Genomic DNA, 21,723 nt, shown 5'->3' on the forward strand with positions numbered 1-21,723 from the left:
GTGGAAACATCCAGTCATATTGTAACTAATCATATCTATGTTGTGCGTTGGGAGATTATTGTTTCTCTGCAATTTTGCAGTAGTTTCAGCACACGTGACAAAACAGATTTTTCTGCATAATACAGATACAGAGCAGTGTGTTGGCTGTATGGCTGATATTCGATGTAATGTGGATGTATGGCTATATCCATGTGTTTTTCATCCAAAACAGTACACCCATGAAACACCACAGGAGCTGGTTGCATCCAAGGCCACTCTCCTCAAGGGCATGAAACTGGACATTTGTGCCTAAAAATCAGGCCAGATGGCTTGAGAGATGTGATTGGCTGTCGGGCAGTCGGATGGGAACTCCTACTTACTCTCCACATGTTGTGCCAAGTGCCAGAGGTACTCCAGACTTGTGTGATATGTTTATAGCTGTCAATCTGCAGTTGTGGTAATCACATTAAGAGTACCTGTGAAAAAAAAAAAACACTGAGGAAATTTTGATTTATAACTCTAAAAATAAAAACAGACCTGAAAACAAAATAAAATCAATCATTATTCCCTCCAGATCTTATGTAACTAAGATGATCTCTGAGACCCTCACTGCTATCTCAGGGCCGTCAGATGGCTGCCAACGACAACTTGGTTGTGTTCACATAAAAAGGAGACAATGTCTTTCCCATGTGAGAGGCTTCTTATTTACTGTTTTATGTCTCAGATTTGACACTTGATAGAATGGTTCCAACAACTGCTGTCAAATAATCAAGGACAAAATACAAATCCACATTTGACGAGACGTGATGCTCAAAAACAGATGCTACACAACTTTTAAATACTTTAAGTATGCCTGTTGGGCTCAAGATTTGGTTGACAGGAGTCCAATGGAAAAGTAACGTGTCAAAATAAATCTAGTGCGTTGCCAGATTGCAAAAACACATCTCTGGATTTCATTTGAACAGGGAGAGCGAGGGGGGGTTTAACCTGCAGGGATAACACATGAGTTCAGTGGAGACACGGTGTGGTGGTACATGATACAGATTTGTTGGGGGTATTACTTTTTCCAGGTCTTGAGTTCATTGCTTCCCTGGGGTGTCTGCATTGACATGTGAGTATGAATTAGAGACATCTTAACCTTAACGTATGATAATCTGACTAAAGACCTCATAAATTCCATGGGAAATTTACCAAGAGTGTTCAGCCACCGGCTGCGATGTGAAACACAGTGACACTCTCCAACACTTGATGCACGAAAGCACCACCATGTGGCCATATTGTATAAGACACATCATTGTTAGTGGTTGTCCAATGAAGACAAGTTACTATTTCAGTTCTTAACAGTAAAATAAGATATTTTAGTTAGTTAGTTAGTTAGTTTCCTTATATTAACACAATTTGTAAAACAAGTACTTAACTTCATATCACCCCATTACATTTTCACTTTAATCTTAGTGTGTAATTGTATGGCCTATACATCATTCATCCAATAATAACATACATTTTACTTTTTCTACTAAAGAAGAAAACACTTGCTTTTATTGTATTTCTTTTATCTACTTGCTTTTATTGCATTTCTTTTATCCTTGTACGACATTTAAATATGATCTACGATGCAACGTAGTTAAGTCACATGCTCATCGTATTTTCTAGGAGGTCAACATTGTCCTTTTCGGCGCTCCGTAGTCTTTCCCCCTCTCTACCTGTTTAGTGGCTAAAAATGGCTGAAGCTCCTCCATGGCCCAGCCGGTTCTTCTGTCACAGATGCTCAGCAGAGATTAGTCCTCGGCTTCCCGTAAGTACCACAGACAGAAAGTAAAGGTAGAGACCCTTGGATAAATTTAAAGCAATATAAAGTGGCTGTTACTTCAGTAGAAACCATTGTAGCAGTGGCGTCAACTGTTAGCATGCTAATAGTATTAGCTGACTGCTGTGAGCTCCCGTTTATCTCACTAACGCCACTCACTGTCAGTTAACTTGTTATCTAAAGGATCAGTCAGTATGTAAACACGAACTTCTCGGTCCTTACGCACAGAATACAGCTACTGTTCTTACGTAATGTGTAAAACAGGCTCAGTGGGATCTTTCTTGATTACTGTGGGTTTACGAGGCTCATTAGCCTGTTAGCTACTTTCACTAGCAGTAACGGTAACTATAACACTGTGATCGCGTCTAACGTTAATTGTGATATTCATATATTTATTCTATTAATGAAACGCTCTTAACAACAATCTCTCTTAAGACTTCGTACACTACACTGTTAATCACTTCTGTGAATGATCTAGTGGCAACAATGCTACAACGTCCTTTTCTTGTTTTTGCCATTCAGTAAGTTACACAAGTGGTCTGCCTGTCACAGGCTAGAATGATCTGTCATAGAAGAGTACATGTGCCCTTCACAATGAAAGGGTGCTGGTAATGACCTGTGCTTAACGCCTCACACAACCGTGCAACTGCTGCCTTTATTCATTAGAATAGCCAGTGCAGTAGTTTAACTATATTTAGTCATTTTAAGTATAAAAATGCCGCTGTATGACTTGTTTCCCTCAGGATCAGGGTATGATAAACAACACAGCAAAGTAAACAAAATGTTTAATAAACATGTATATGATGTAAAAAGAATATTTGAGGTGATGAGGTTTATGTGTGTGTATTTTATGTATGTGTGGAGGACACTGTTCATTTTGGTGGGTTGCGCTCATGATGGCAGGGGTCAGCTAGTCTGTAGAGGCAGAGAGGGTCCTGAAGGGTGCTGAAGGCTTTTCTGTAAACAGCTGTCTTTGTAGATGTCCTGAAAGGAGGGACGGGAGACCCCAGCTGATCCACTCAGCTGCCATCAGTGTATGCTGAAGGGGCTTATGGGTGTACGGACTACAACTCCTATATCAGATAGTGCCACAGCTGGTTAGGACACTTTCAGTAGTTCCAATAGAAGGTGATTAGGTTTGGGAAAGTCTTCTAAGTGGGACATTTGGGCATTACTTCCTTTTGCACAGCTTGTCTGACTTAGCCATTTGTCTGTCAGCCAGACAGACTTGTGTGGACTGAAAATAACCTGTATTTAGTCAGACTGGTTCCAGCTCTAATAGTTTTAATCAACAAAAGTCAATGCCCTACTCACAGTTCTTTTACGAATTTTGAGCTAGGTACAGTCATACAAAAAGGATTATCATCATCTGTCTTTTTCATCCAACAGCTTAACTAAGCTACTGTTTTGTGTTTCTTTGTTTACAGGAGTATACATGTCCAAGATGTGAGTCAGGATTCATTGAGGAGCTGCTGGAGGAGAGAAGGTGTGTATATTGTAATTCTTACCAGAATACTAATGACCATCATTCCTAACACTCACTAACTACATTTAGGATAGAGGCACTCTGCAAAACTCAGGCTTATTCCAGCACCTATAATGGCTGCCAGCACAGCCTTTGACACCTTTCTGCAATTCACTCAACAAAAATTATGCTGTCTTTGCCTCCACTCATCAGCATTTGTGCCTCCATACAGTAATTCATTGCATGAATGATTGTAGTGACAACTAAAAACATTTACATTTGTGTGGCTTAGATCACGTGTGTTTCTTAGTTAGGTTTTGTTGGTTGTGCTGATAGATGCCTTTGTGAAACCATGTACAGCAGAGTCCTTGTTTTTCATTTGGTGTGGCCTTCAAAACAGGAAATTAACACACTGCTTGCACTACTCGACAGTGATGGAATGGAGGGCTATCTTTTTTGTTTGTTTATATCAACATTGCATTACTGTCCTTTGTCCTTTTTTTTCAACTATTATCATGTTATCACAGTGTGGTAACTTAAAACTGTGAGCATGTGAAATTAAAAAAGATGAGGATAAGAGAAAAAAATCCTGTCAATCTTGATAAGTCACATAATCTGTCAACAATCTGTTCCCTGTTTAGTGCTGACAATGGCTCCATGTCTACCATCTCCAGCGGGCCCCAGAACCAGCAACCATTTGAGGTTTCTAACTCATTCTTTACTCAAACTCTCCCTCTCTCTATCACATAACCTCTCTTTGGTCTCTCACATTGTTGCACAGTAGAGTCAGCATTACTCACAGTTGTTTCCATTTACGTTTTTGCTGATCTGGCACTTGACATAATGGAAGGGTTTCCACTTCTGCTTTTATAGTTCAGCTTTGACATTAATATTCTGTTGGATTGTTTGCCTGTCTTTAGGTTTGCTCAGTCAATGATGCTCTTCTTAGCTTGATATGTAGTTTATGGACCTGCTGTGAAGCAAAATTATGGTGCAAAATAAAAAAAAAAACATGTATGTATCCATTGAGGTGAAATTTGACCTGATAGTCAGCAAAACTCGTAACACTTCAGGTTTGTTTTATTGACCATAAATAGTTGCTGTTAGCTCTAGGGTGTACTATGGGAGAAATCACTAAGCTGCACTGATTTCTACCATCAAGATTACAACACAACACTAGTCTGTGTGTCTTTTTTTTTATCTTTGTATCTGCCAGAATGTGGACCAGCATCTGTTTACGTTCCCTTCGAGCTACGGTCAGTTTGCCCTGGGTGTCTTTGATGACAGTTTTGATTTTGGAGCTGGACTGGGAACAGAGGACAACCGGGATGCTGAAAACAGGAGGGAAAGGGAAGCAGCATCACGGCAACGATATGGTGCCCGGCAACCAAGGAGTCGTCATGGTTCAAGACGACAAGCAGGGAGGCATGAGGGAGTTCCCACTTTAGAAGGGTAAGAAATACACTCAGTGACATGTTCTTGATTTATGTTGTCTCCAGTCACTCTTTCTCTGATCTTTATTTGCCAACTAATTAATAGCTAAATGTCTTAAAATGTAGAAACATGCTTGATTTCTTCTTCACAATATCAGTATTATTCTTATATGTTCTGTTTTGTAGAATCATTCAGCAGCTAGTGAATGGAATAATTGCACCTACTGCAATGCCAAATATTGGTGTCGGACCCTGGTGAGTCTCTGGAACAGAGCTGTAATAAATCAGAGAGGAGTCACCAATGTACACTTGGTTTCCTCGAATTGGTTTGATGTTTCAATTCGTGTTTTTTTTTTTTTTTTTAAAGGGGTGTTCTTCATTCAAATCCCATGGATTATGCCTGGGGTGCTAATGGACTAGATGCAATTATAACACAGGTACTTTTAAGACCTTCAGCTGGTTTCAAACTTATTTTTAAAACATTTTAAAAAATTTTAAATTGATTTATATTTATTACTTTGAATTACATATGTTTGATTTTGTGTACATGTGGTACATTGAGTGTGAAATTTATATCACAGTTTCTTCTATTTTTGTCTTCCTTCCTTGTCTTTAGTTATTAAACCAGTTTGAGAACACGGGGCCTCCGCCTGCTGATAGAGATAAAATAAAAAGTCTTCCTACGGTACAAGTTACAGATGAGCATGTTGGTAAGTTGGAATAAATAATAATCACAACTGCTGTAATGATTTTTTAATGCAGTTTTGGAAAGCAGTATAAATTTCTTCAAAAAGGATCATTGTAAAGCAGCATTTGCCCAACAAGTTGGTCCTGTAACTGCCCACTAAAGGCAAGTCAGACAAGTAGTACAACATCCAAGCAGCTTTGTGAAAATGAAATTTCAAAAGTGTTTGCTCTGGTAAAAAGTTCAAACCTTAATGTATAAATCAGCCTAACTATTGAAGAGTAAACAAGCCAGTAGTACACTACACAGCCAAAATGCAGAAATTAAATATTTAGCCAAAATTTGGTTTTGACCAGAATCTGACTGGTTGATATTTATTTTACCATATACATGTTTTTGTAGCCATAAATAGGTATTGCAAGTATGCAGGTACAACAAAACACAGCTAAAGCAACAAACAGTCAACTACAAAGCTAAGGCTGCAGAGCCAAATCCAGTTAAAGCTAGCAAGAGACAGACTCTAAAATAGAAATATATCAATTTTACTGTCACTGACTTCATGTTAACCAATATAAAGAAGGGAGCGGCTAAATCCAACCATGGATAATAAAAATCTGCTTTAGACTCAGGAAATAATTCCAAGGAAGTCTAAGAAGACATAAAATGAAGCCTGAAAACTTTGAAGTCTATTTCTCAACTTTAGCTTTTCTACACTTTCTGTTCCCGTCCTTTATATGGTAGCTTCTACTGTGGAAAAAGACTTGTTACATTGATTATAAATCATACATTGAAATGTAGTTGCAACAACTATTATGATTTCTAGCTCTTTTTTAATTCTAGATGTCATTATTTTAACTATTCTCCTGACACATCATATTTATTTTTGCTACATTTTTATCATTTTCTGTCGTTTCAGCTTCAGGGCTGGAATGTCCAGTGTGTAAAGAAGATTACAGTGTTGGAGAAAATGTGAGGCAGCTCCCATGCAATCACATGTTCCACAATGATTGCATAGTACCCTGGTTGGAACAGGTATTAGCCATCACCTATTTAATGTTCTTTCCACTTGAGTATTCACCAGTTGCTATATAAAACTATGGGGGAACTAGTGGGGAAACATCAGCAAAAAGACTAAAACACCTCATATTTTTGCCACTCTTTTTTTCCAGCATGACACTTGTCCAGTGTGCAGGAAAAGCTTGAGTGGACAGAACACAGCAACAAACCCTCCAGAACTATCAGGGATGAACTTTACCTCCTCCTCCTCATCCTCTTCATCCTCATCTACCCCTCAGTCCTCAAGTTCGACCAGCAATGAGAACTCCACTGACAACTCTTAGAGAAACATTTGTCCTTATCATCCTATGAGCTGTTTACAGCTCCTAGACTGCTTTTACTTCAGAGCGGTGACCTCCAGTCTCTCCCTGTCCATCGGGCAGAGACCTGGGTGCATCTCACCGGGAGCACTCAAGTCTGACTCAGGGGTAACTGATACATGAGGTCCATCCTGTTGCTCCCACCCTCATCAGGAATCTGAACAATGGAAGGGCGGGGGAGGCCCTGGAGTGCAGCTTCTGTCAGGGAGGACGTGGAGAAGCATTGAAACCTCTAGGGGCCCATCTGCCTCAATCACCTCATACAGGGAAGAGAAAACAAAGGAACCCAATGGTTGAAGACTTGGGACAACAAGACAGTCGCTGTTCTTTTTTTAATTTCCTGACTTTTATGATTTTAAAATGACCCACTTTTGCCAGTGAAGCAAAAGAAATGTACAGTTATACCTTTTATAATTAGTATTCATATCTCACAGATGACCCAAAGTGCACTGTAGTGCACTCTTTAAGTGTGCACCTAAGCTTCCTCATCATTTGGCAAGATACTACATTCAATTCTGTTAGATAAGTAAATGACTATAATTCATAGAATTATTTTATAGTCAAGACCCTGTTACAGGTTTAAGGTTATCTGACTCCACACAGGTACCATTGTTTGCACTTGTATCAAATTGCAGTAATTTTGTGCTGTTTGGATAATGATGTGGATAATCATTACTAAATTACACACGCAGGGATTTTTGTTTTTCTTTTAACTTTGAGCCTAAATGTGGATCTGCTTTTCACACTATACAGTTAGAAACATTTCAGTGCATTTGTGCATTTTAACTTAAAGGTAAATGAAATATTTTCTAAAATTGCCAGTTGAAAAACAATTGATTTTGCAGTATGATCGTGTACCAAAACAAAACAAAATAAAAAATAAAAAAAATGCCTGATATGAAAATAAAGATGTTTGGGTGCTACCACTCCAAATTGTTCTAATTGTTCAAATTGTATGTACACATACATATTCTTTAAAGGCCAAAATCATGAGCAACAGTGGTCTTAAAATGGACCTGGAGATATCTCATGGTAAATTTCAGCTCTTGTTTCAAGAACTGACAGTAACTACAAACAAATGTGTTTTAATTTTGTGGAACCAACCACTGAGGCAAAGTCTGTTTTCTTTGCTGCACTGATTCTGTGGTGCTGTGGATGGGCACCAGATGGGAGTGCAGTAATGAAAACAAGTAGAACATTTTCCAAAACCTCTTCATGAGCATAGCAAATTCACTAAACTTGAATGAAAAAATAAGTGACAAGTTTGTCCTAATGCCAAATAAACAAAATAGTAGTATGGTAAAAATTTGTTGGCATGCAGGTGAGTTATGAACTGTGTTGTTCTGTTTCCCAGTATGAATCATTTGTTCCTTTCATGACGTCTTGCAGGGAACAATAACATCATTAGCAAACACTGCTGGAAGTGACTTCAATGCATAATACGATTTTAAGATTGTTTTGTACTTTCAAAGTAAGGCCTGGTCCAAAGGCATGCCGATAGTAAACAGAGTCTATATTAAATCCTTCAGTGGGGTACTTGCCTGCTAAATCTTATCAATAAGCCAATAAATTCAGCTTCCTTTTATTGTCTAGCCATATGGGTGTATTTCCTCCACATTGTACCTCTACTCTCCTCTGGGGTTTAGGTTCAAAGGCCTTTAATGTGGGGTGGATTGTTGCTATGGATGTTTTGTCCATTGGTCTAGCTTGAAGACAAATACAATACAATGTGAAAGTGCTGCCTCATAGTCATAGTTTATTGTTAACGTAGTGCAAGTGCAGTATTTGTGACCCTTAAACTATATACCTTGAAATATAATAAGCTGTTTTAATCTTTAATTACTGCTTATCAGTATCTAAGCTAGCATTTTAGCTCTTTAAGATATTATATGTAGAAGGGTTGATTCTTCAAGTGTTGCAGCTTGAATTTAAAAGAGATTCAATTTTTGTGAATCTGCACATCATATCTTGTGACAGGCAAAAACATGGAATATATAGAAACTGATTTTTAACAGGTTGGCATGGCACATATAGATTTTCCAACATCGTCTCATACATTTATTCAGGCTTCTTCCGAGTTAATGTGAAATTGAAATGTAAACTGTAACTAATTTCCACAAAGTTTTAATAGGACTGAGGTCAGGTCACTCAAGGACCTTCACACTGGCCCTTCTACAAGTCACCATTTTCTGACAACCAATGCCACAGCATGATTTCTGGGATCACCATGTTTATTTTTATTTATTTTTTCTTACTAGTTTATCAATTGTGTGAGAGAGAGATGAAACCGGTTCTCTTGTGAGCACTCAGTACTTTAGAATTAAGTCATTTATTTAAATCCAAGGAGATGAAACCTTGTTTCCCTACACACAGTTTTTTGCTCTGTGCACTCTGACTTTAACTTTAGACACATTACTGAGATGGGTGACATGCATATTAGGCCTGTGAATGTACGATATAAATGTGTCTCTTTTTCAATAATCTTAAATGTGTCTGAGGCGACATCATGATACGTTTTTTACTTTATATTTTTGTTTCTAATTTGTTGAGATTGTTATATCTTTAAGAGTCAATTTAAAACACACCAAATTTCTCCTTTTATCTAGCTTTAACGACCACTCTATGAAATATATTACATTGAATCTATGCTTTGCCAAATCATCTAAGAATATGATCAGTGAATAACTTTAACCGGTTTCAATTTAAGACCAACGTAAGTCATTTGACGTGACCACGCCTCTAAACAGTGCGTCATGTCTACGTGCTGATCAGGGCGTGTGCGTGAGGTGCAACTAGAGGACGACCAACTACATCGGGCTCAGTGTCGGACATTCGGCTCCTACATCGCCGCTAGAACTTCACGAGAAGAGGAGAAGGAGGAAGATTCAACCCACTGTATTTGATATTGCATTTATTCGACGATTTAGTACGTCCTAAAATATTAACCATGAAGTTGTTGTGGGCTATCAGTGCCCTTCTGTTGAGCTGTTGGCGAGCCAATGCGTCCACAGGTAAGAATTTTGTGTCAGCCATGTTGGTTGAAGATGTAGACTTTGCCCTGACTACGAACATTAAAAATGTTTATTCAGACTCCTGTTGTTTACGTTACGACACTATTGATTTTCGAATATCTTTTACAGCTGCTACTAATACTAAACAAAAACCTTTTTATCCAGCGTTAGTAGCAAACATTACCGTGTTAACGTTCGTTGTATTAGGTATAGCGGTAATGCTAGCGACACATTTTGCTAATTTGCAGTCGCTAAAGCTTTCTGGGCCGTTTCGTGACTGCAGTTAAGCAGCGTTAACGTTACATGTTATGTTTTCTAATCTCTTTTCGTCTGCCAATGTTTTACAGAAAGTGTTTGATGTTGTTCGAGTTTGTCAAATGTTAAGTATCCTAATGTGATCGATCATGTGAGCTCCAACGTTAATTTAGAATGTACAGTGATTCAGTAACGTTTGTTGTTACGTTTGTGTCAACTGAAGTTGCAGTTGCGTAACGTTATAAAGGGTTGGTGTCCATTAGTAGTAAACATAAACTGTCGTCTTCACAGGACACGTTTACCATAAAAAACTGATGAGTAACATAATATTAGTCTTAAAATTACAGGCTTTTAGGAAGCGAGGTCCTGCCTCATGACGTAGAATTAACAGTCTCATCCACTTAAACGATAGTTGGTGGCTTGTTCTGATGAAACGGTCATGAGTTGTCTCGTATTCAGTGAGCCAGTAGGCCTCATCGGCCTCATGTGTATTAGCTGTCAGAGCACAGCATTTTGAGCTTCCTCTCACATTCTGAAGTACGCTGTTAAAATACGCTGTTAGATGATGCTAACGTTATTCGACGCCTAACGTTATTCGACGAAGAGCAACATTTTATTCGTACATAACCCTTTGGTTGGTTACAGTGATCATAATCAATTATCGATTGGCTGTATCAATGGACATGAGTGTCAACATTGTAGTGACAGCTGTTATGGCTAATAACTAATAGGAGGACTCACTCAGTCTTAAGCAAACATTCACTGGTAACGACTGAAATGGCCCTAGGGATTATGTGGGAGCAGTATTCATAGTGATACTTGACAATTTTCTAGTCTTACTATGAAGCTACTTGACAGTCATTGTGTTGACTATATGTGAACGAGTACCTGAGTGAGCTTGTAACTTAAAATATGATGATAGTCCAAAATTTATGATAGTTTGCTGATTCTGTTGTCATTGTGCTCAGTTATGTAAGAATTTTATTCTGTGATAAGTTTAAGATTGCTTTAACAAACTAGAGTTTTACCAGTGAAAGAGTTACTCTCTGTTTGATAGGCACACTTATAAAACACCCAAACTGAGTCATTTCTCCTTCAGTATTTCATCATCCCAAGTCAGTTAAGAGAGATGGGCATGTACATCCACTGATGTTGTAAAATTATGGACTTTAGTCATATAAGGATGGGTAAAGTAGGACAGCTTAATTTTTTAAAGAGATTTGGTACCAGCAATCAAATTGTTAATGAATGAGATGTATTTGTGCACATAAGACAAACGCACACAAGGAGCCCTCATGCAACTTGAGCTTTCGTGCTTTGGTAAAGCCAGCACTGGAGTAGATCAGGAGTAAAATTAGATTTCCCTAGAGTTTCAGCTTCTTCTCCAGCTTAACTTTGGCATGCAAAGTAGGTTATGAGGCAGACAGGTGGGTAAGGTTATTTTGTGTGAAAAATAAAACAGCAGGAAAAGCCATTTTTTCCACATATGTTAAGTACTTGATCTTTTTCCCCCAATTTGGTTAATGGTGTTGAATACAGACTCATTTTTTTATTGACCATCATTTTGAGACCCGAGCTGCTTAACCTGCTTTTACTTAAATTATCCTTTTATGATAAAAGCCTGCAGTCACAGTAGTAGTGCAGTGAGGGTGGCATTTTTTTGGTTTTGTGGGAGTTGACATCCTTGTAATAGTGGTGACAAATAGTGCTGGTCTGCCACAGCTAAAGTATTACATTGGACAAAGTGGGCCACTGCACTCCACATATGCACCCAGATAGACTGGAAAGACCAGGTCACATCCAGTACATGTATGTGGGCTGAAAGTGACAAGTATTTCCCCCTTCATAAGAAGTTATTTATTTCTAAACATTGACCTTGATTGAATAAAGCAGCACTGAGATAAAAGCTTGTCCTTTAAACAATGTGCATGTTTACCAGTGTTTCACCTCTTTGATTATGTTGGAGCCACTGGCATCCATCTTCTCTTGGGAGGGACATTACATTGTACTGGCTTTTCCTGTTCAGGGTGAAAATTTCAATGTACTTTGTTACGTGAGTGTCGAAAGTGGCCTCAGGATTACAATCTTTGCATATTCTTTCTCCTCTCAAAAGGCTGACTAAATCCTTATTGGAGTTGTTAATTTTCAACCAGCTAGTTGAATGAAAAAAGCGAACAAACCCTCTATGAAGAAGATAGAGCATGTATACCCACAGTTTGGGTTTATTTGCTCCCCTCTTGTTTTTTTGTGCTTAACAAATCCCATGCTATCTCTAAATTACATAAAGGATTTAATCTTTTTTCCTCCATGGTAAAATCATTGATTTCCAGGCCTTTGTGTGCACTGTTAAGGCTATTTAGTGTGTTGTTTACCGTACACTAGTGTAGAATACTGACTATTACATTTGTTCTTTGAACAGGGCTCTGAACACACAGAGATTCTCATATTATAGGGTAGAGGTTAAAGGCTGTAAAATACACTGCCAAGATTCACGTGGTATACAGTGGGGACTTGGGTCTAGACTATATTTGATTCTGAACTTTCATACAATGTGTGCTATGAAGGTGACCTTTGTTAATGGTGGGGAAGCCACTCTGCGCTTGAAAGGTTACTTGATATACATGTAGTAACTTTGGCTCTTGTTGAGAAGCTCATGGGTCTGTCTGACAGTTTTGATTTGAAGTGTTTTGAAAAATTGATCATACCCGACGTAAAATTACATATATTTCTTGAAGGTAATGCACAAAAAGGGTGTGTGTATGTGTATGAGAAAAATGTTTCTGAGAGGAGTGGAACAATGTGCTTTGCCCTGTGGTGTCAGAATGTTATTCCTCCCTGGACCCACCTAAGTGAATAAACCCCCTGTCCACCACTGAGTAGCCAAACAAATCCACCCTGCCTGCTGTGACTTCCATGTACAATGAAGTCATGTGCACTGCCTCCATTAAATCACTGGTGGAATGTACTGAAAAATAGTGTGTGTTACTATGTTAGACTGATGTAACACACTAGGTGCAGAAGGGAAAAGCCTATTAGTTCAAAATGCTTGCTGCATGTCCTAAGGCTTTCATGGATTTTTTATTTAATTTGTTTTTCATTTCAACTACATCTGCTTTTCATGTTCTGTTTCATTCATTGCACATTGTTTTGACTTCATGGGAATGCTATTGGATGCTTTTAATGTTTTGTTGTTGTTTTTTGTTTTGTTGTCGCTATAGCTGCCTTTAGGGATGTCTCCAAAAGTCTCAACAGTTCAAACATTTATTACCGAGTAATGGAGTGGACAGAAAATTATAAAATTTCAAGTGTTATGCATACAATTCAATACAACTGCAACACAAACCATAAAATGATGTTGATCATAACACCTTTGCTCAATAAAAACTAAACACTGTAACCTTCATAGGGGTAACCTTAATTGCAAGGCTGCTGTATCGCAGCAAATTTATTTTAGCCACATAAGTGGAAACTGACTGTATGAGTTGATGCTGCACTTTGAAATAGACTTGGGTCATCCCTAATAATCCTTCATGTTGCGTTTCTCATTTTTCTCTTAATGGGTCAGAGTACCAGAAGTGATCGAAGCATTTCCCAAAGTAATTGGGTGAAAATGTTACTCTGATCTGTGCCTTTTCTGTGTGCTTACTTTCATATTTTCATTTCATTTCTGTTTTATTAACTTTGTTTCTTTTTCTTTCTTTCTCCTGTTTGCTTGTCTTTCTTCCATCACTGCCTTTTTTTTTTTCATCAATCCATGAAATCACCTGGCTTTGCTTTTAACCCACCACATTCAAAAATTCTGAAAATCTCTGCCTGCTGGGCTGACTGTAAATGGTGCTCAGCTGGCTTTATCAAATCACCCCTGTCTCAGATGAAGCTGATCAATGACAGTGCAGAGCTGCATTGTGAGGTGATAGGAAACCCCATCCCTGAGGTGCAGTGGTGGTTTATAGAGGGTGAAGAGCCCAACGAGTCGATCACCCAGCTCTTTGATGGGGCTCGGGATGACCGTGTGCAAATAAATGCCACATATATAACACATGGTACGAGCACCATTCACCTCACTAGCCTCACCCTCGAAGACTCGGGCACATACGAGTGCCGCGCTTCCAACGACCCTGACCGCAATGAACTGAAGAAGACGCCAAAAATCAAGTGGATCCGCTCGCAGGCAAACATAATTGTGATTGAAAGTGAGTGGCAGAGGAAACATGAGGAGACGCCGGACAAAGTAGCTTGACTGTTATCTCCTCATTAGTGAAGTCCTGGACATTCAGCTCCCGTTGCACTCAATTCCCGTGCTTCCCGGTCCAGTACCCTCTCCACCCTGATTCACCCAGTATACACTCTCCCTATCCTGTCCTCAAAAGCCCCAAAGTTGTCCTGTAGTAGAGTATGAACCTGGTTGTAAAGTGTGGCTGGGCCTCACCCTAATCCTGTATTCCCTGACACAGAAAACGTCTTCAATCTGATGCCTTTTTTTTGCCTCTTTTCAAGGTTAAGGTACCATTATTATAGGATTAGGTGTATATAATACTGGTCATAAGGTTGGAAATTTGCAAATGGTTCCTATATAAAAAGTGTGAGCAAAATATGAATATTTAATTTTAAGAAAAACAAAGAAGGGGTGTCAGATTACTGGGCTAGTATTGCTTCTTGGTAGATATTCATTTTGCTAGCATTTTCCTCAATTGATACTAACACTGGCAATACCCTCTTTGTTTATGCTTGTAGACCATTCCTGTGGCTTATATTCTACTGAACTGTAGGCACAGAAGATGGCAACTAATTATTAAAGCCATGGGGCATCTTTCTGCCTTGTGGTCCAGTATTATTTATGTATTTTTTTTACTTTGGAAGTATTGGTCACTTTCTTTATTATCTAATTATTTCATTCTGTCGTGTGATTGGCAGTTAATCTGCCAGAATTTTTTCATTCCCCTTGTGTTGCTTCTTCTGCATGTATTTATTAATTGATCTTTTCCCCATGACCTTTGGTAGATCTATTAGCTTTCCAGTACAACTCCTACACTTCCCTTCATTCTACTGATGGCGGGAAGGAGCTCCCCAAAATAGGGAGCTCTTTCCACCCTTTTTGGAAAGTTTTGTGCATTTGTAGAGAACTTGTACTTGCGTCACACTGTTTTCTCTTTTGAATTTGAATTTGTCAGAACCGGTATAATTTCCTTCTCAAACTTGGAGGAATAAACCCATATACTTAGGCGAAAATTCTTCTTTCCGGTTGAACACTCAACAATTGCTTTAACAAAAAAAACTATGTATTTACGTATTTACAACCTGGTGACAAGACAAAGAATAACCAAGAAACAGTTAAGAAGTGGTTTCATAGTTGTCTTCTTCCACCTTTCCTACATTTTAATTTTTGCTCATAAATGAGTGTTAGCAATGGGCATAGAGCTATCATGTACATGGTATGTGCATGACCATCTAATTATTAATTTCTGTGAAGACAACTGTTGAGTGTCATGAGACAAAATGTAAAGTAGACTTTAGATAAAAAATGATTCCCACAATGATACATTTCAAGACAATACCTTGAGTCAGTAAGTAAATATAAGCACATGCTTTAATATCTAAACCTTCAAAGATGTTGTTAAATCCCAATAAGCTGAAAATTTTCTTTCTAGAAAAGGATGATAATAATCTATTTTTTTCCCTTTTCTGTTTATCTGAAGCCCCAAACATCATTGCTGATCCTCCTGAGGTCAGCAACCAGACCTCTGCGATCCTGACCTGCAACTTGACAGAGTCCAACCTTCCCATCAAGGGATCTCTCTGGATGCACAATGGAAAACTCATTGAATCCACCAAGACAACTGATTCTGCCTCTCACACAGCCCTTACGTAAGTATCTGCATCCACTCAAGTGTGCCATATGGACGTATGTGCCCTGCAGTTACTATGGCACAATATAGGCACTCATCCTCTGATAGTCCTAAAAATGTCCGTTGTCTTGAATCTGGCAGTGGTTGTGCAATGTTTCTTGCTAGCTATTAAAGCATAAGAATTCACTGTTATGTTTTGGCTGTTACAGTTCACTGATTAGCAGTAGTGAGTGAATGTACTGTAGAAGAAAATGGCAAGCCCACTTGGCTTTAATAATTCTAGATGACTTATGGGCTGAAATATGATTGATATAGAGGACATTTAACCATTCCTCAGCCTAGAAGAGACCTCCCTTTGCTTTACATGGCTAGCATCCGCTAGCCTTATTTCCCTTTTTTTGCTCTTTACCCTTGATTGTTATGCTGTTCATTTCTGGCTCTTTTACTACAGTATATTGCCATCTTTACCCTCTGACTTGCTCTCCCTCGCACTTTGCTCATCTGTCCTCCCTCCCCCCTCTCACTGTTTTCCCTTTCTCCCTGGCTGCCTCCATCAGCAGCAGAGCTAGGGGCGCCATTCAGCCATTCACCACTCTTGATTAGCAGAGAGATGGACTGTGCAGACGTGCAGCTTTGCCAGTAGTCTTGGCAGCAGGGATAAGCGCCCCTAGCAGTGTGCTCACTTGGCCTGACCTTAATTCCCCATTAGAGAGAGCAGGCAGAACTGTACGGGACAGCAGCACCAAACAAAAGTGCGATTGTGATTACAAGGGGAAATTTGAAATATTTGTTGCAGGAACAAGCAGCTTTATTTTTACCTGCAGCTCTTGAGCATAACCAGGGTTCTATTGTGGATTTGCTACTTAGTTAAGTGGAAAACTCGTCACTGTCATTAAAGTGTTTTTAGCAGAATTGGTTACGATTCACTACCCACTACATGCTAGGTCATTAGGTCTGCGTAGAAATGTACACCTGATGTCTGAGTGTTGCATGGTGTTTTTAAATCCTGAATTCTTTTCTTTGCACAGTTTGGATAAGATCACCCACAGTTCTAGTGGAAAGTATGAGTGTGTCTTCCTGACTGAACCAGAGGTGAAGAAGACAATTGAAGTCAAAAGTAAGTTCATTTCAAAGATTTTTACCTATCATGGTTGCAACTTAGATTTGTAAAAAAAATAGTTACAGATACTTTAGATTGTATCTCATTGCAGCTGTCAGTTTAGGCAACAATTTTCCAGGATGCATTGAGTTATGCTATGTTTTTACTAACGTTAGTCCTGATGACATTTAAGGTGATGCCTTGGCTGATCTGGTGGTCTGGTCCATGATCTCGGTGTGGCCATTTGTTTACAACATCAAGGATTATGTATCCATAAACTGTTGACCATGCCCCCCTGATTAACTTTGAATACATGTCATTCATTGTTCACATGGAGCTAGATTAAACAACCTATTAGTAACAAACTGGAGCAAGCTGCTAGTGTGAATAAAAGTGAATAGTGAAGAGACACGAGTGTTTCTGTAAGATACGTAATAGAGAAGATCTCGTCTATTGTTGTTTTATTCTTGTTCGGCTGTTGCAGAAAATGATAATTGTTTGAAATTAAAGTTTAGCATCATATGAATGATTAAATAGTAAAAAATTGGGAATATAGCAAACAACAACAATTGCATATGTAGCATTATAGTTGGTTCTTGGTTTCAGAGTCTTATGTGAAGGTGTCTTGTGCTCTGGGATGAAAGATACAGGGCAGTTTAATTCACAGATTTTCATATTCTAATTTGAGTATGTGTCTTTTTTTCCCAGCACTCCCCCATGTTTTTGCCTACAAGCACTCAGAGCATGGCAATGAAAAGGACAAAGGTGTGATGGCCTGTGTGAGTCATGGCTATCCACTGCCCACTGACTGGACTTGGTTCAAAGAGGTAGATGGCATACAAACGGTATGTGTCTCAAGCTTATTATCTATTATTTTATCATGTTTTTCTAAGCCAGAAAACATAAACCTAAACATTTCAATCACAATAAATATTGTGATGGTTTGTCTGTTGCAAATGATACATGTCCAGTAATCCAACTGTAAAAAGAAATGAAATAATGCAGAATGGTTACATCTGTCTTTTTATTTGCCTAACAAACTTGTTGCTTAAACGCAATCCGCAGCCTATCATCAATGGAACTAGCGACAAATATGAGATCAAGAGCACTCCTAATAAGACCACTCTGACCGTTAATGACCTGAGCATGGAAAATGACATTGGAGACTATGTCTGCTCTGGGACCAATGAACTTGGCACAAACAGCGACAAGATCCACCTGCGTGTCCGCAGTCGCTTGGCCGCTCTCTGGCCCTTCCTTGGCATTGTGGCCGAAGTCATTATCCTGGTGACTATCATCTTCATCTATGAGAAGAGGAGAAAGCCCGATGAGGTCAATGACGGTACGTAATGCCATGCAGCCTGCACCACCACATATTAGATCAGCTGTCAGGCCGTGTTCAGACCGACATCAGCACTGTGTGATAAAATGCAGTCTTTGCATTCATTCCAGATGGTTCACGCAAAAAAAAAAAAAGGTTAGTCACTTTTGTACCTTGAATAGGTTAGTTCTACCATTCTACCTTGAGATGAGCAAAACATAAGATTAAGTAAAATCTTTGCTCCTAGCAAAATGAAGTGCTATTAACTCCATTACTTTCTTTTTTTTTTTTTTTAATCAGTGTTGTTTTCGGTCTGAACAGCCACTTACAGCTGAAAATTTATTTATCAACTGGCCACAATTGTTGGTATTTTCCAAAACAGTTTGGCAGTTTTCCTATTTTACTAATTATACAGGTTTTAGTAGGAAAAAAATGCCCTCACATTGAAAATAAATAAACTATATATACATTTTAAGGTGGATATGGCTATTTCCCAGCCTGCACTCAACTTTTTGTGGACAGGCCAGTGGGTGGCTGTAAAGAAGTCTAGTTTAAGTTATTTAACTTCTGATAGGATAAAGACACATCAAATTGTAAACCAAGTGTGCTGAACTGTGAGTTGAGAAGATTCAGTGCCCTCCAGTATGAAGTTGGAGACTAATAAGTCCAGACATTGCTGTTTGTGGAGATGTAGGAATGGAATTGCATGCATTCAGTATGAACCCTTATTGTCTCTATTATTTATATTTAAAGTTTAAAAGTCAGGAATTAGCTTTCGCTTCTGTGTAAACTATCTGTATTAGAAAATATTATTTTTTATTATTTACATTTTTACTTCTCTGTTCGCTGCTGATTTTGCATTTTGGTAAGTGAACAAAACTGCATGTCAGACTGAAGTGGTTGGGCTGAGATGACCGCGTGGAAAACTCAATGGGAGCCTGAATGAGCTGCTTTCCTAGTCACCACTTCTAAGAGGAATGTGCTCAAAGATCTGGTCACTCTTTCACTGGCCCTGCAATCTCTATACAGAGCAAGCTTCAGCTATTTTTCTCTCCACTTCATTTCTTGGTTCTTTTTAAAAACCATTTGTTTGAGCCAATGAAAGAGTCAAATGAGACACTCAGACTAGTGTAATGGTTTGACATGAAATTCAATAGGTTGAAAAGTGAGAGGTTTCAGCATCCTGTCTGCATGCCTTCTGCATCTTGTACTTTATGCATGATAAATGATAGGCAACCCTCTTCTCAAGACCAGTATACCATTTACCATTTGTGTCATTCACCATTTGGCCACAAAGGGAGGCTACTCCTTGCCTTACCTTGTGAATACGTGCTCTTGCTCTGGTGTCAATACTGCCTCTGTACATGCCAGGTTGTGTGTTAGCTCTGCCAGTTCAAAGATGTTTACTGTTTTTTTATCTTAATATGGCCACTGCAGTGCTCCTTTGGTGTCCTTTGCTTGTATTGCATGAGCCTCTGTGATGCTGAGGGGTGATTCTGGACAGTATATGAAAAATGTTACTGCAGATTTACTAAAGAAACACATAGCAGTCTATTAAGTGACATTTAGCAACGTGTCATTGATTGATCACAGACAGTGATTGTGTGCTTGATAAATGATCCTCCAAGGATTTTGTTGTATCACTCATTGTCAGAAATGCAACAGGTGGGCATGCTTCAGTTCATGTTTAGTTGGATTTGATCATAACCTCATTGGATTCATGTTGCAGAGGATGTTATGTTATAACATTTGCTTCCATTATTTGTGGGGTAGGGGGCATGTTTTACTCACACCAGTCACAGTCATGAAACCTGCTGTCAACTGACCCTTGTTTTTCTTGTTTGCTTTCTTTCATTGATCGTTTCTAGATGACGACTCAGGATCTGCTCCTCTGTAAGTACTGTCAGTACCTTTAGTACCTTGTTTGTCACTTTGAATTTTGTCTTTTTTGCAGAACTCATGTTTGTTTTTTTTAATGTGCTTTTTCAGGAAGAGCAACTCTACTGCAAACCACAAAGACAAGAATGTGAGGCAAAGGAATTCTAACTAGAAGCTGAAAGAGGTGCGTATGTAAGAGGGGGCAATTTGTGAGTTGTTTATGAAATTTAAAAGAACAAATCTGCTCTTGAACAATAGAAAAAGAAAAAATATAATAATGATAAAAAATAAACATACTTCTCTCATGCCCCCTTTTTTCCTCTCTAGATGGACGGGCAGATGTCAGTCCAGGATTCAGCTGTTGTGTGGCACATTATACTGTGCACCCTGCAATTTTAAGTACCTTTTTGTGCTTGGGTGTTAATGTTTTAAGAAACAGAGTGACTTCCTCTTGTTTTGTTTTTCTTCTATATTCTTCTCCACATTGTGCAGCCAGAGAACATAGTGTGAAATAATTTCTGCTCAAGGCCCTGGGGCAAATATTGCATGAGTTTAAATGCTGTTCTAGAAAAGTGTGTGTTCGTTGTAAAATCATTAGAATGTTTCACGTGAGGAATGCTTAGTTTGTGGTTATTTTCTGTTCACGCTGATGCTTCCTACACTGACCACACAGTCGTCAGTCTGCTTTTATATTTTCCAACCTGGAATGGTGACTAGTGAAGCAGCACAAGTTCTGTTTCAGAGGATCTGAAACGTTTCTTTGATTCTGATAAATCACTGCCATTCTTACAGCAATGACTGGAGTGCGTTTGAATTCACGTTTGATCTTTCCCTACACCACCACAAACCTCCTTTAGCAGAGTTCTAAACTTTGCCTTAACAAGCACCATTTCTCTTTTGTCTTTTTGCATTTTATTATCTGTTGTAAATGTGACACTTAAAATTAAATGCAGAAATGACAGAAAGATTCAATGTTTGCTAGGTTTTGTTGCCATAAGAAATTACAGTTTTAGTAGGAAAGCTTTTGTCCTTTAAATCATGCTATTATTTAATCTTAACATTCACATATTTAAAATTCAAGTTTTAGTCACCATTTTTTTTGTTGCCGATGTCACATCCACTGTAAAAAAAAAAAAAAAAAAAAAATCTATTAAGGACCAAGTGCAAGAGATGTAACTTCTGTTGCTTCTGTGGAATGCAACATAAATACTACGCACTGATGTTTAAAGCTTCAGATAAACATTTAATGAGATGTTTCTTCTTTTTCACTCCATGTGATCTGAGAAAAAACATTTTCTGTGCGATTGTTGGACCCATGTCTCTGTTCCCTCCACTGTGTAGATGACTCAGAAGCCATATGTTCCATTTAACCTGAGTAGTGTTGTGATTGGATGTTACCATTTCAGAGTTCCACAAATAAAAAGACCTAGCCAGAGTTGTGTAAATTGTTGTACCTTCCAAGTACATGGGAACACCATCTATTGTACAACTTGCACAAACTGAATAAAGGTATTCGATTTTACACACCTGTTCACTTGCTCAACTTTTACTTAAATGAAATGATAACG

The 21,723-nt window shown here is 38.6% G+C and overlaps 2 protein-coding genes across 3 annotated transcripts; both read left to right on the plus strand.

The window, feature by feature from the left end:
- The first annotated feature begins 1,611 nt into the window (after nt 1–1,611).
- Nucleotides 1,612–7,678, plus strand: LOC108877324 (E3 ubiquitin-protein ligase RNF126). The gene is made up of 9 exons (XM_018667330.2): nt 1,612–1,774; nt 3,214–3,272; nt 3,893–3,953; nt 4,468–4,703; nt 4,871–4,939; nt 5,052–5,121; nt 5,301–5,394; nt 6,286–6,401; nt 6,539–7,678. Exons 1-9 carry the CDS (start codon nt 1,700–1,702, stop codon nt 6,707–6,709), a joined length of 951 nt encoding a protein of 316 aa, XP_018522846.1. The 5' UTR covers nt 1,612–1,699; the 3' UTR covers nt 6,710–7,678.
- A 1,838-nt stretch (nt 7,679–9,516) lies between these two features.
- bsg (basigin) lies at nt 9,517–21,677 on the plus strand. Of its 2 annotated transcripts, none has more exons than XM_018667280.2 (8): nt 9,517–9,756; nt 15,708–15,876; nt 16,886–16,974; nt 17,665–17,801; nt 18,022–18,298; nt 20,158–20,170; nt 20,267–20,339; nt 20,483–21,677. In XM_018667280.2, exons 1-7 carry the CDS (start codon nt 9,693–9,695, stop codon nt 20,325–20,327), a joined length of 810 nt encoding a protein of 269 aa, XP_018522796.1. In that variant the 5' UTR covers nt 9,517–9,692; the 3' UTR covers nt 20,328–20,339; nt 20,483–21,677. The 2 variants fall into 2 exon arrangements, with proteins under 2 accessions (XP_018522796.1, XP_018522795.1); XM_018667279.2 differs by having other exon boundaries at nt 9,518–9,756; nt 20,146–20,170.
- Nucleotides 21,678–21,723: the final 46 nt, after the last annotated feature.

The sequence above is a fragment of the Lates calcarifer genome, linkage group LG17 (assembly GCF_001640805.2).
Source record: "Lates calcarifer isolate ASB-BC8 linkage group LG17, TLL_Latcal_v3, whole genome shotgun sequence".
Lineage (NCBI taxonomy): Eukaryota > Metazoa > Chordata > Actinopteri > Centropomidae > Lates > Lates calcarifer.